A 15,959-nucleotide genomic window follows, 5' to 3' on the forward strand; every position below is an offset into this window, starting at 1 on the left:
AGGTGGTTCGACCCTGGTCGAACCCAGTCGAACCCGGGGTCGAACCCGGGCAGCTGGGCGGTCCGTAAAGTCCAAAAATAATGCAAATTTAATTTTTTTTTTCAATTCCGCCTTGTAAAAAGTGAAAGTTATAACCTAAAAGTGACTTCTAAAACATTTTATTCACTCATTTCACCTCATTTGTGTTGCAAACAAAAGTTTTATGAGAGCAGGTTGAAGAAAGGGTGAACAAAATTTGGCTTCCAAGATCCAAGAGGAGGAGTTGAAGACTGATTTTTGAGGCTTCAACAAGTGTTGCAGCATCATTTCCATACATTTTCAAGCTTCCATTGGTTGCAAGAGGTAGCTTTTTAAACATTTTTTTCCAATTATTTTTGTTTCACAAATTGTCAAACATGAAACTTGAAGTCTGTCCGCTACTGAAATTCTTCCTCAGAGCTCGATTCCAAAGTTTTCTGCTGTAAAAATGAATGCTTGAATGAATGAATGAAGCCTCCAAATGTTGTTTTATTGACCTCTAACCCTAATCGCCCCTTTTAGGGTTTCATTTTCATCTTAATAATGTTTAATTAAATTTATTTTTCCTCCTAAGAGGTTCAAACCTCTCCAAGGGTCTTCTTCATCATTAATTAAATGACCACCTTTTAAAACAACTTAACCCACCTAGGGGTGCATGCCATGGGGGGGCCACTATATTATTTTATAATGTAATTTATATTAAAATCACTTTGAGGATAAATTACCACATTCCAAATATATATCAGATATATGAGTGCCCTACAAAATTCATTCGGAAATTTTGGTTCGAATTTTTCGTCTCTGGATTCGAGATGCTCCTTCTTTACATTTATTACGATCCATTCTCCATGAATGGAAAAATAGTTTTAGTCGAGAAAATTTGCAGAAAGCTCTAATAAGTAATAACTTTAATATTTCAAATTTATTCTTGGATCCATCACCTGAACTCCAAACTGAAAACTGAGTGTTGCCGCTAGCCCACGGGTGATGTCTAAATATAGCAGAGCAATTGGCAACTCCTAAAAAATAGAAAATTGTCTCAAGTCAATGATAAACACTCCTAAGCCACTCTACTATGCTCCTCAACCCTCCAGGTGGTTAAACAATCAACTAGCAGTCTCCTAAAAAATAGGAGAATGTCCCCGAACTCCCAAAATGCCTCCAATACTCCTCAGAAGGTCACCAAAACCCTGAATGGCCTCCTTCTCCACCACGTTAGCACATGGGAACCTTGATTATAGGCTAACCCTTGATGACAACTGGACTGTCTAAGGGACATTTCAAAGGGGCATCCAATTAAACATGTCTTGAATTTGCCTTTTCATTAATATTCACAAATACCCCCTTAAACCTTGAGATTATTTAATTCTTGTAATATCTCACTCAATTGCTTTTTTTTAAAACCTCCTTTTCATAATTAACTCTCTCTCTCCTCAAGGGCGTCTAGCAAGAAGGCACCTCACTCTCTCTCTAGACTTAAGTCATTTTTAGGAGGTGTTTTGCTTGATTTTTATGTAGTTTTAAACTGGCAACTTTGGTGATAGTATAACTATTAACTGATTCCACCAAGTTGGAGTGCCATCTGAAACAAGAGAATAATCACCAAATCCAGTGTCCTCTATCCCTCCTATCAGTCTATAAGGACTCATTAATAGACTGATCCTGAATACTAATATTGACTAGAAAGAGGGGACATTACACAAAAACATGAGATCTCATAGCCTCACCAAAGTCTCTCTAGTCTCCATGAACATAAACTAATCAATCCATGCTAACTTCAAATGCAATCCTGCAAAATCATGAAGCTCCAAAATGGTCAATACTCAAAACCATAGAGAAACAACAACACCACACCAAAGACTCAAGAGTACTCCATGGCACCAAGATTTCACCATAACCATCCATCATCAAATCATGAATCCACATCATTGTCAAACCTCTCCCTGGAGCTCTTTAGGCATCATGACAACCATCTCCTAACTGAAGATCCTCCATGGCCCGAACACAATCAAAGAACTCAACCAAGAGCTCCCAAAAGGAAGAGTCAAAACCACAATCTCCTACCCAAGAAGATACAACCGCACATCATTTGTCAATAGAACCAAAGATGTCATACTCTAAGAAAAATTTGAAGGCAGAATCCAAGAGCTCCACATGACACCAACACCCATTGCAAAAGATCATCCATCTTCTAATCAAAGATTATCCATGGCTCAGAATACACTACAACCACGACGTTTTAGAACCAAAATCTCAAAACAAAGAAGATAGAACACATTATGTGACTGCATAAAGCTCCCATTGAAAGTAATACATGGCATCATGAACAACATCATTACCAAAAGTCCAATGAAAGTGAATAGAGCTTCTCATGCACCATAATCTACTGCTAAGATTCAAAAGATCAACTATACTGGGTACTCCAAATAATCCATCTCGCTGCAATCAAAATACTAATGTAATAATGGTGACAAACAACAAGGGCCTACCAAACTAAATCCTCATCAGACAATCCACAAGATCAACACATATGAAGCATATCAAAGAAGAAATACATAATTAGTGCTCCAATCTCAAATAGCTGAAAGAATAAACCTCGCATTGATATCATGCATAACAAAGATAATCAGGCATAACATGTGGATTTGCAAGACTCAAACACCAAAATCAACACTAAACCTGATTTGCCAAACAAACCCACATAGGAGTAACTATAGATCAATAAAAACCTTCCAAGCAGCCATGCAAACCTGTAACTATCTCCATCCAAAATGCACAGAATCCAATCATACCACAGATCTACATACAACAAAATTTAGTTAACATGTAAAACCTGCAAAACCATCTATGTAAATCTGAATTCCATTTAAAAATCCAAACATTCACATTATACATGTCATTTGAACAATGGAAATACCACAGATCTACAAAACCCAACAACTAAAAACAAAAGATCACTGTAACCCAAGAACAGAAAGGAAAGTTGTCTAGGAACTTAAACCATATGAAACATATCAGCTCCACAACTCTCAAAGAGGTTAGTGGCTTATCTTCCGAAGCTTTCATGTAAGCATGGGCTAGATCCATGAACCCAACATAAGCACCTCATTTCGTAGTCCAAACAATTAGTGATCTCCATGTGACCAGGATATCCATACTCATCCAACATGAACACCTTCTCACTACACATGACCATAAGGTAAAGGAACAAAGCCACCAAATTAAAGGATACATACATATTATCAAATTCCATGAAGATCCATAAGTTTGAGCAACTCCATGAAGATCCATAAGCATGAGCTTCAAATGCCAAACATATATCACAATGATAATATCCATAGTTTCCAATCTCACAAATCTGCAATATAGAGCTAACTCACAGAACATTCATAGCCCCAAAAGTCTTCCAACAACCTTTAATTCCTTCTAAATGATTCCCACAAGCTTTCCATGCTAAGAAACCAAAAATAAAGGAATACCCAGAACCCATAACCTTCAGCTCTGATACCAACTATTGGGAAATAAGCAAGTTCAATACCAAAAATTGTGAAGATCAGTCTCTATCCAATAAACTAATCAAAGGATGAGATTCAAGGCTTGGATAGAAGCAACATGAAAATTTGAAACTCATATACAAATCTGAAAATTAAGTTGTCTTAATTGTGTAAAACCCATGATTAGATCCTCCTCCTCCTTTATGATGTCAAAAAAACAGCCTATTAACCATGCTTAATAAACCTATCTTATGTGAACTTATAATAGCAATAAATAATGATTGCCACCAGCATAAGATAATAGTGGTAAGGCATAAATCAGCAACATAACATCCACACATAACACAAGATTTACATGGAGAAACCCTTGTGGGAAAAAACTCCACCAAGAAGAGAGGATAAGCTTGTATTACAAACAATAAAAGTGTTTACAATACAATCACTTCCATTCTCCTCTTTGCCTCCACCACAGCAACACCGATGTACATGTGAACAACCTCCTTATGCCTTCCATCTGTTCTTCATTCCTCTAGAGAAAACTACATTCAACTGTTCCCAATTGTTCTACATAAAATCTACACCCAAAGATTGAATTTATAGAATGGCAAGAGCTCCAAAACCACCAATAAAGGTTCCCAAAGAAGACTCTTCATTACTCACAACCAAAACCCTTGGAATGCCTCCACAAAACTCAAAAAGACATTTGTTTAGCTTCCAATACCTTCCCTCCAATATGGACACCTATACTTGCAAGATAAAGATTGCATTAAATGTAATAAATGACTAGAAACCAAGAAACACATGTTGCCTCTTCCATACTCTCACCTGGAGAAGCCCATAGGTCACTCTTTTTCCACTTTCTAAGTCATTATATATCTTATTATTCTAGACATCCATAAGTGGGGAAAACAATATTAAATATTTGTATTCACAACCATTTTTACCGCTACTAGTGTAACCCATCACCCTTTATGAATGTATTACAAACAATGGTGAGAATTAAATGTTACAAATTATTTTTCCAATACATCCTAAGTGCCTTAGGACAATTTTGAGAGATGTTTGAACTGTGTCATACAATTTACAAGGTAGATGGCACCTTACTCCTAACAAAAATGAAGGAAAGGATTTTAAAAACTTGCCATGACACCCTACTTGCTAGTCATTCAGGCTTCTACAAAATATATAAACAAGTGAGGGAACGTTTTCCTTAAAAAGGATGTAATGCAGCATGTAAGAGAGTGCAAGGAATTTCAGCATGTGTTTCCAGCAGGGTTATTGCAATCTCCACACATTCCAAATCAGAAATGAGAGAGCATATCCATGGACTTCATCACCGGATTGCCAAAGGTGCAAGGTAAAGATTGTTTATACGTATTGGTTGATAGAATCAATAAGTATGCTCATTTTCATGCTATAACATCAGATTTTCGAGCACCCCGTGTAAGAGAGTGCAAGGAATGTCAGCATGTGTTTCCAGCAGGGTTATTGCAGCCTCCACACATTCCAAATCAGAAATGAGAGAGCATATCCATGGACTTCATCACCGGATTGCCAAAGGTGCAAGGTAAAGATTGTTTATACGTATCGGTTGATAGACTCACTGAGTATGCTCGTTTTCATGCTATAACATCAGATTTTCGGGCACCTCAAGTGGCAGATCTGTTTTAAAGAGAAATTTTCAAACTTCATGGTTTGCCAAAAACAATTGTGAGTGATAGGGACAGCAAGTTCCTTACTATTTTTTGGCAAGAGCTGTTCTGTTTGACAAGGACAGAGTTAACACCAAACACTAGCTACCATCCACAAACAGATGGACAAACTGAAATCGTAAATAAATGGATTAAAGGTTATTTGAGAAACTAAGTCACAAGGCAACAAACAGCATGGATTAAATGGTTGCACTTAGGTGAGTATTGTTACAATACATCTTATCATATGTCCATTGGTATGACCCCCTTTAAGGCACTCTATGGATATGATGCTCTGTCATTCATGGATTTGATATTTACAAATTGTAGAGTGCCAAGTGCAAAGATCTGATCCAGCAGAGCAAAGATATTATGGAGTCCCTCAAAGAAAATCTGCAACGACCTCAGAATCAACAAAAGTTGTATGCGTATCAACATCGAACCGAAAGGTCATTTGAGGTGGGGGACATGGTGTTTTTGAGGTTGCAGCCCTATCAACAGTCTTCAATCAAGGGAAGTGAAGCAGAAAAATTGAAACCACGCTTCTACGGACCTTAGCGGGAAGTAAGAAATGTGGAACAAATTGCTTATGAGCTAGAATTACCCCCTAATAGCAGAATTCAGAATACATTCCATGTCTCATGCCTTAAGAAGGTGCTTGGAAAGCACATTGTGCCTTCAATAGATCTACCACAACTTGATTATGAGAGCTATTAATTCTAGAACTCGAAACAGTCTTGAATGTGAGAGAGAAAAGGCTAAGGAACAAAGTGCTTCCAGAATACTTGGTGAAGTGGAAAGGACTACCACAAGAAGATGCAACATGGAAGGGATAGACATTTTTTAGCATGCCAATCTGAAATTGCTTGAGGTCAAGCAATTAAGAGATGGGAGGACTGTGATGATCCCAATGTAAGGAAAGGCCCTTGGGCCCCAATGGTGTTCCATTAAACCCAATCTCCTTTATTTTGCCTTAATGATTTCTAATAAATTGGGAATTTTAAACAAATAAAATTGTTGAATTCCCTATGTCGACTTTGGGCCGACCTATGAGGTGTTTTGTTAGTTGTTTAAATAATTTTAATTATTTATTTTGTTTGGGCCGACCTTAGATCGGTGATTACCTAACACGGCGAAGGAATTCATAGTTGTGTTCATAAGAAATACCAGATGGCAAGGAAACATTCAACAGGCACTGGAACGAATTTGCCCTTGCCTTTGTGTTCAACAAGGCTCGGGCACCAATCTAGGAGATACTACAGCAGTCCAGTCGTTAGTGCAAGGCCTAGAAACAACTATTGCCATAAAGAGGCTATAGGATCGCTCCAGTCAAAGGAGATCAATACTACTGAACCAGTCAAGGACAGCAGGGTTTCTTATTTGAAGTCTGATAATGCCGTCACAGTCTAAAATCAACCATAAGGGAAAACTGTATGTTATTATTCTATAAAGCTGTTATAAGACCTGTATGCTGTAATGATGATTTGGTCTCATTGTTACTACTACTTGTCGAAAGTCTGTAATTGGTCAATGCAATATTACAGTAAATCTGAAAGTTGTTTTTGAATTTTCTGAGGAATATTACAATTTTCACTTGTCCCTAGTGTTATTGGGATTTCATTTCAAAATTTACAACCATTGCACAAGTAGGGATATTTCAGTGTTGGTGCTGAATTCTGACAGACCTCATCAAATTCCCCACAATCTGTCTCTCTCACAATTCATCCACACACACTGATTTTCACAGAAATTTGACAGACTTTTGACACAAACACAATAACACAACACCATTTCTGCTATGATTATAATACAATGCCATACTCTATACATAACAAGGAGGAGATCAAGGGGGGAAAGATTACCCTAGTTGAAATCAGTTAGAAAAAAACTATAAGAACAATCATCCAAAATGAAAACTAGGATGGCAACTAGTATTTAATGTAGTCTAACCTAATTTGTGGGTACTCGTAAAATTATCCAGAATTACATTATTTAGATAAGCAAGAAAAGCCAAGAAAAATGAGAAATTGGCTAAGTGGTTCCCAAAACTAGACGCATGGGTATTTGAAAAGATTAATACGCTAATAATTGGTAGGCACAATTGAACTACTCTATATGTAATACTCAAATTAGAATATGAATGAAATAAAATTGATTACACTTCTATATAATTGCATGTAAGTTTATCATATTTACTGCAACCACTGGCTAACGATACATTAAATTGTGCCAGGTGATTCAATACTCAGTTTGAAGAAAAATGTATGACAAGCTTGAGAGAAGCTCCAAAAACTACTCTAGCATGTGCACTTTCAGTTCAACCTGTCAGAGACCAAAAATGAAGAAATAGCATGCCTATTTCTGGCTTCGTTTCCTTCTACAAAATCAAAGATGATGGACCCTTCTTTTTTTTGAACAGGGAAACCTTTTATTCATAAACACATTAGTTTTTTGGTTTCATTGCTATACTTTGTTTGCAGTCTTTATGATTCTCTACGTACCTTAGACAGGCTTTAGTTACATACATGAGATGTATCACACAGACTGATTGAATACATGATGCCAGTCATTTTCTATGCTACATAATTATCCATGAGAAAATGTTTGAATATTATTAAAATAAATTGAAAAAATACAGCAGTTATCATACTTTTCAGCATGCAAACGGCAGAGTTGCAAGCAAAAAGAATGGAATGTGCAGATAGAAAGCTCCTTTGCAATTGATTTTCCCACTATTGTCCCAACTCGCTCCCTCATCTCACTTGCAGCTGCACTTGTGAAAGTCATCGCAAGTATATTTGTCGGATGCACATTCTGAAGAGTGCCTTAGATCAGACTTAGAAGCTAATGATATGCTATGGTACAAAAGTGAGTTGAACTTAAGCAAACACTTGATGTATAAATTACAAACCTCTTTTAACAATGTGAGCAGCCGTGCGACCATTGTTGAGGTCTGCATAATTGTTCAAACAAAAAATTATGTAAAAGTAAAAGAAGGAACTTACCGCACAGTGAACAAGACAAATTAAAGGGACTTTAGAATGTACCTTTCCACTTCCTGGCCCTGCCAATATCATCAAAGGTTTTGAAATGTCACTTGTAGCAGCCTCTCTTTGTGTGTCATTCAAAGACTGCAAATATGTAGGCAAGGTTTGTGAAGCAGTTACACATGAAACAGCTGAACTACTTGATTTATTTGGTGAATCCGTTGATGTACTTGATCCATGGACTGACGTAAGTTGACATGTTTCATTCAGAGCAATCAAGGAATTTTCCTGTACTTCATTAGAATTACTGGCTTCACAAGCGTATCCAGTTTCAATGCTTGTATCCACAAGCAACTTTAGCATTTCCAGCTGTGATTCATGTGTTTCTTTGCACTCAATTTTAACACCAGCGGATATTGCATTCTCTGCATGTGATGGCACAAAAGGTGAAGAAGAATTTGAAGATATTTCTGCCGAACTTGAATTATCAAAATTTACTTCTGCAAGACAAGCCTTCATTGAAATAAGTTTATCTTTACGATCAGCTATGGGTCCATCTAAACTCAATGAATTAGTAAAACTAGCAGATGCAGCATCAAGTCTCACAGAGGGCATGGTAGCATCACTTTCTCTGGATATGTCAGGGGGGCTGACTGACACAACTTCTTGCTTTAACATTGATCTGTTTTTGCAAAGAACGTCAATTTCTTCAAATATAGCATCATCAAATTCTTCATCAAGAGCATCCAAGAAAGAAATTGAGTTCTCCAAACTAGCTGATTCACAAGATGATTCAGAAGAAAATGTAAAGTTTTTACTGATAGAACTTTGCATCCAAATTAAATTTTCTCTTTCTGAGAACTCTGATTTAATATCTGAGGGAAAAGTTTTGTGATTTTTGTTCACTTCTGAAACACTTGAAATTGCTGCAGAATTATGTGTTTGTTTGCTTAAAGTCATATATTCAACATTTGGAAACTCTACAGCATCAGATTTGCAAAACTGTCCTGAAATCATTGTATTCACTTGTATTTCTGCAAGAGGAACTCTTGGAGGCTTATTGAGATCATAAGAATCACAAAGCTTAGTTGTATTTGTATTTCTGCAAGCGTAATTAACACCAATGGTTAGAAGACTTCTATATTTAATAAACTCTATCATATATTCTACAATGAAAAACTTCCTTAAACTCATGAGAATGGTTCCACCTGCAGACAGCAATGTTTTAAATAAGTCTGCAAAGCTTTGATATTCAAAATTAAAGTAAAACTGCTAAGAATTATGTCAAAAAACAACCCCCATAGAAAGAAATATAAAATACAGATTTCAAAAGGGAACCATAGCATGTCAGACATGCCACCTGATCAAAGCTCACTTACTTTACAATTTTTAAAATAAAACTATTGCCACAGGCAGACTCCTGAGATTACAGACAGAATATTTGCTATGTTACCCTGAGTTTCCAGGACGGGGATGGGGGTACGTGTTTCCGGGACGGTAATTTTTTTGCCAATTTTGGGGACGGCTATATAAAAATAGGGAAATTTAAAATATTCATATGAAAACATGGATAAAACATGCACATATACATTATAGAACCTTAACATATAAGAAATAGCAGAGTTCTCATGGCAAATTTGTGTCAAATTTAGAGTCAAAGTCAAATTGCTTATAGAATTCATTGTCGAAATTCACTGTCTATATGCAGAGATTATGGGGACGTCCCCTAGGAGTCCCGTGTCCCCGGGACGTTCCCGGGACGGGGATGCCTGAAAAAAAACCGGGGACGCATCCCCGGGTAACGTAGAATATTTGCATTGCAATCAGGCAGGATGGTGTAATCAGTGTCAATAAACGCAGGATCCAAACAAAAACCAACGGGGCTACATTATGATCTTATCCAAGTTTGCAGTAAAAATATTTTCCAAGCAAGTGCCGAAATAAATAAACTTATTTACTGAGTAATAACTACAAATTTCTCAACAGTTTTCTTGCAACTTTAAATATTGGAAAAAGGAAAAACAAAATAACTCATATTACAAGGACAAGCAAATTCACACATTCATCCAAAACAATTAAGCTAGATCTCCCGGAGGTGGTGCAGGAGTCTTACAAAAACAAGCAGATGCTCAGGGCTATGAACACTATATTCCTTGCTCTCATACCTAAAATGGAAGGAGCTAATTCCCTCACTTCTTCCGGCCTATAGCTTTGTGCAATGTGGTTTATAAAATCATCACTAAGCTGATTGCAGAAAGACTTAAACCATAGCTTGATAAGATGATATCTGAAGAGCAAGGTGGGTTTATTGCTGGAAGGCAAATTTTGGATGGGGTTATCATAGCTTCAAAAGCTATCCATTCTATGGCTATGTATAAGGAGAAGGTTGTGTTCATTAAGTTGGATATGGCCAAAGCATATGACAAAGTTAAATGGAGTTTTTTGCATAAAGTGCTTGCTGCCTTTGGATTCAAAATTGATTGGATCAATTGGGTGATGAGCTGTATCACTTCCTCTTCCTTCGCGGTTCTCATCAACAGTGAACCCACTAAATTGTTTGGTGCTTCTAGAGGCCTTAGACAAGGTAATCCCCCCTCCCTGTATCTATTCCTTTTAATGGTGAAAGATTTGGGAAGATTCATCAAGTCTCGTGTTTGGCAAGGGTTGATTCAAGGATGGAATTGGGGTCATGGCCTTCCTCTCATCTTCAATTTGTGGATGACACTGCTTTGTTGGGTGTTGCTAACATTTATGAGGTTGTCAACTTCATAAATGCTTTAGACATTTATTTGAAAGCTTCAGGACAAAAGATCAATGAAGAGAATACTTTTATTTTCTTCTTTAATACCCCTGCTCCCATTTAGGCTAGGACTGCTAGGATTTTAAGATTCCAAATTGGGATTCTTCCTGTGGTTTACCTTGGAATCCCTCTCACAGCACATCGCTTGGAGGAGTGGATGGAAATGATGTTCCCTTATTTTTGGCAAGATATCTTGGATAAGCTTTGTCGTAAGGTTAGTCATTGGACTAACCGTTGGCTCTCATCTGCTGGTAGAGTGACACTCCTAAAGGTTGTGGTTTAGACTCTTCCTATTTATCAGTGATGTGTGCAAACTGCTCTTGTAAGCTTTATTAAGGAATTTGAGGCCCTCTCTAGGCAATTCTTGTGGACAGGTAATTTGCTCTCTTCAAAAGGGAATTTGGTCAAGTGGGATTTTGTTTGTAGGCCAATGTAGGATGGTGGGTTGGGTTTACATCTTGCAAGTATGAATGGTTGGGTTTTAGCTGCTAAGCTTTTCTAGAGGTGGTGCATCAATCAAGATAAGGGATGGGCTAAAATTCTCAATGTTAAGTAGCTTGGAGGAGTGGATGGAAATGATGTTCCCCAATACAATCTGGTAGGAAGTGGTTCCATGATTTGGAATAACCTTAAGCAAGGAGCTCAGTTAGTTAAACAAGGACTTTTTTGGATTTGTAACAAGGGTGTTGAAGCTCTGTTCTAGAAGGATTCTTCCGATGGTTTCCTTCCCATTCTCTCACGATTCCTGCATTTGCAGCCTCTCTGTGATAGTTTTCTTGAGGTTGGGTGGAGTAGAGTTGAGGACTTTAAGGTCTATTGTAATTTGAGACAAGGAGAGGTGGCTAGATGGAAAGAGCCACATGAGTGGCCTCCTGTCGGTTCGACTGTGGATAGGGAGGATCTTGCTAAGATTCTGGCATGAAGATTGTGCAATCCTCTAAAAGGTGAGGATCTCTTGCTCGGGGCCCTAGCCTGAAGGGGAAATTTTCAGTGGCTTCAGGATATATGGAGTTGGATAGGTTGACCTTTGGTAAGGTGAATGTGCAATGCTGGAAGCAGGTTTGGAATAGGTGGTCTTAGCCAAAGTGCAGTTTTTTTTTTATGGTTAGTTGTGCAAAACAGATGCCTCACTTGGGAAAATCTTCAAAGGAGGGGATTTTGTAGGCCTTCAATTTTATGTTATGTGTTATAACAATAAGGAGAGTACCTCCTATCTCTTCTTCCAATGTTCTTTTGCTAGGAAGATTTGGCATCTCTGGTGGGAAACCTAGAGGCATGTTTGGGTTCATGCCACCTCTCTAGTGGAATTTTGGAATAGTCTTGGCAAATCTCTAGCTAAGTCTCCCTTCCTCCTTACTACTTGGGATATCGGGCCAAGTTTCATCATTTGGCAATTATGGTTAGAGAGAAACCGTAGGATTTTTCAGGATAAGAATTTGTTGGTGCAACAAATATGGTTGCGAGTTATTCACATGGTTCAGGAAACTTTGGCTTGGATATTTTCGGGCAAGGTCTTGGAGCTTTGTCTTAAAGAAGACAGGCTAGGAGTCGCCATGGTAAAAAGAAGGCCCAACGAGTTGTTAAGTGGTCCCCTCCGCATCCAGGATTTCTTCATATCAACACTGATGGGACTTCCACGGGAAATCACAGACAAATGGGAATTGGAGGAGTTGGTAGGGATAGTGAGGGAAATGTGATTTTCCTTTTCTCAGTGTATAAGGGGATACAAACTAATAACCTTATGGAGGCCCTTGTTGTTCTCTTGGCTTTAGAAAGGGGATGTGCTCTTGGATGGAGAAATATTATTTGTGTTTCTGATTCTCAAGTTGTGGTGGAATTGTTGAATATGCAGAGGATTGAAGATGGAGTGGCATATGGCCTTGGTAGGTAGACAAATTCTTAGTTTGAGGGAATCTTTTGATTTTGTTTCGTTTTGCTATGTCCCTCGTGAGTGGAACAGGGCAGCGGACTGTTTAGCTAAGTGGGCTTATGATCGCCTAGATGGGTGGGATATTCATGAGTGGGGTCAGCTGCCCCCGGAGTATGCCAAAGAATGTGAAAGAATTATTAGGAACAATTTGATGAATTAGGTGGGACCTTTTAAGGGTCTCTCTGGTGTTGCTGAGCTGGATTGTTTTTCCTTCCTGGGCCGGTTGGCCCTTTGCTTTGTACTGTCTTTCTTGATGCAATAAATTTTTACCCCTCTTTTTCCAAAAAAGGAAAATTCACACATTCATCCATCATCTCGTACCATATTTGCTGACACGTATACAATATTACACAAATTCTACAGCCCTCTATAAGATCCACTTCTCCAGAAACTATCCCCACAAAATGAGATGTATAGGGCTCAATGGCAAAAAATTCCAAACAGAAACCCCATAGAATATCATATAGTGAAAGATCAGTTTTTAGATGACAGTCTAGCAAGCATGCCTTCTGGGAATATGAGACCCTTCTTGTGCAAACATGGGAAGTTTTTTAACTTTATCTTATATGTATGTTCAATTCAAGAAGTTTTTTGACGTCATGACCAAGCTCCCAAAAAAATGAGGCCTTTACAGCAGTTACTGTAAAATATAAATGAATAACACAAGCCATAATTGGAAACCAGCATTTAGTGAAGGAAATATTTACTTATAGATGTAGGAAGAGTGCGCTGCCATAGAAGTAACATAAATATTAATAGTAACTCTTTCCAGTGGCCACAAACCAGAATCCAGCGAGAGAAGCTTTTATTTATTACATTACAAATATTAAACCACTAAAACACCTTAAAACACTATCCATTAGATCCAAGGACAAGTCTGCAGTGTGCGTATTTTTCTCACAGGAACAATGGCCCCAATGGTGGGATCCAGATAAATCGGTGCAGTCAAAGGGAACACCAGTAATTATGCTTATTGGAACCATTAAAAATTCCAATGGTGACATTATAGCAGCAAACAATTGTGCTTATCACAGATACTTGCAGTGGGCAGTAATAGTAGGCCTTCAACCAGATATTATTGAGCTGCAGATAGATCTGAATAGATCAAAATCTAGCATCTCCTTTGTGTTCATCTTGTGCTAACAAAAACCAGGGTCTGACAATTTGATCAAAGTATTCTTTTGCAGTTCTGGGTTAGTCCACAACAATTAGACTCGAATGAGGTATCCAATGTTTCTGAAAATCCCAGAGGCAATTTATTCTAGAACTTTCCGATTACTGGTTTTTTTTTTATTCATGGGCCTTCTTTTAGAACAGCAATAGATAATTCTCTCGCTTTCAGGTGTGCTTTGTGAGGGTTTAAAAGGAAGAAAACGGATGTGGTCTCTAATCTAATTTGTACCTTACCTGTAAGAATAGTTTATAATACACCACAATTAATCTCACACAGAGATATCATAACAGTATGGATTTTCTCTCTTCATTAGCTGTATTGACATAATGCATGTGTTATACATACATGTACAAATATATGTATGTATATATATGTTATCTTCCTTTTGCTAGGTTTCACTAATCCAATCTAGTGACTTCCTTGAGAGTAGCTAGATATTCCTTTGTCCCAATCTGGACATGCGTATCCCCAGTTCCAAAAAGGATGCATATCCGATACGGCCCGGATACACATCGGATGCTATACCCATGCGTGCCCAAAAAGCCTTGATTTTTCAACCATGCCGAATTCTATGTGATTTGATTTTTTTTTAATTTGACATAAATCTTCCTAAATTTAATTTAGAAAAACCTCATTCATGCATTCTTTAAGAAAAAAATTGTATAAACAAAACCTACAGCAAATGAGAAAGAAAAATGAAATGTTTTTCTATTTCAGCGACAAAACCTACAGCAAATGAGAAAGACAAATGAAATGTTTTTCTATTTCAGTGACCCATTTTTTTTTTATTTGTATTCCACTGCAACTCTACTATTTTTGCATATTGTAAATTATTAAATCAACTTATAATTATTTATGTAGCAATTATGTGTCTATATTACTTTTGAAGTAATGAAAATCTCCTCTAATAACTAAGAAAATTGTGCTAAATGTGTATGTCTTTTTTATGAAAGTCGTATCCAGCCGTATCCATTTTGGGGATCTTAAAAAATGGTCGTATCTATATTTGTATCCATATCCGTGTCCATGCAACTTTGTGGACAATATCTAGATGACCTTCTTAAAGCAATCTGCCATCCTATCAACTCACAAGGATTTAGCCAATGTTCCATGAGGTCTTGACATAGGAGGATGAGGAGACGCATAGATGGGTCTCAAAGACAAGGGGACCAAGGGCCTAGACTTGGGGATAGCAAGGGGACAATGAAGAAATAACAGTGCAAATAATCATAATACCTAAAAAAATAGCTTTAAAAAATTCTACAAGAAATAACATATGAAACTTTGAAATACTCAAAAAATATATTGCATGAAATAATGAATATGCTGAATATTAATTTATTTATATTATATTCAAAATGATGATTACATTCAAAATCCAAATACAAATTGGCCATGGCCCAATGCTTCAAATCATCATTCATCCCCAAAGTCTGCATCAAATTCCACACCACTGAAACTATTGGAAGCTTCAAGATCAAGCTCCTCCAAACCAATACCAACCAACCCTACTTATGTTGCATCTTCATCTTGTGTTGGCTCATGTGACTCTACATCCCATCAAGGTACTAGACTCTTCTTGAATATGAGAGTATAGGGATCAATGAGATGCAAGGCACTATGTATAGCTACAAGCTTCTCTACCATCCTAGAGGTAAGTTGATTCCTTTTAACAAAGTGGATGAAATTATAAGTAGATCAATTCCTTCTAGCAATAGGAAAACTAGAAATCTATGACAGCAAACGAATGGCTAGTGTGGTTGTCAACAAAATTGACTCATGCAAATTCCACCATAGAATTGCCCTCCTATGCCATAGTCTCCTTATCCATCTTGGCCTCTTCCAAATATCCCCCAAGAGTGGCA

The 15,959-nt window shown here is 37.4% G+C and overlaps 1 protein-coding gene across 5 annotated transcripts in view; it reads right to left on the reverse strand.

Moving 5' to 3' along the window:
* The window catches only part of LOC131062991 (ATP-dependent DNA helicase SRS2-like protein At4g25120), a 224,596-nt gene that overhangs the window by 185,878 nt on the left and 22,759 nt on the right, over window positions 1–15,959 (reverse strand). For all 5 annotated transcript variants that reach the window (XR_009111007.2, XM_057996740.2, XM_057996739.2 and 2 more), the window contains exons 3-5: window positions 8,251–9,292; window positions 8,115–8,156; window positions 7,854–8,017 (exon numbers count right to left, since the gene is read on the reverse strand). Coding sequence is in view for 4 of the 5 variants with exons in the window: in XM_057996740.2 (XP_057852723.2) it covers window positions 7,854–8,017; window positions 8,115–8,156; window positions 8,251–9,292 (1,248 nt within the window). In the remaining variant the exon portion in view is untranslated. The remainder of the gene's footprint in view (window positions 1–7,853; window positions 8,018–8,114; window positions 8,157–8,250; window positions 9,293–15,959) is intronic.

Source organism: Cryptomeria japonica, chromosome 2, assembly GCF_030272615.1.
Source record: "Cryptomeria japonica chromosome 2, Sugi_1.0, whole genome shotgun sequence".
NCBI lineage: Eukaryota > Viridiplantae > Streptophyta > Pinopsida > Cupressales > Cupressaceae > Cryptomeria > Cryptomeria japonica.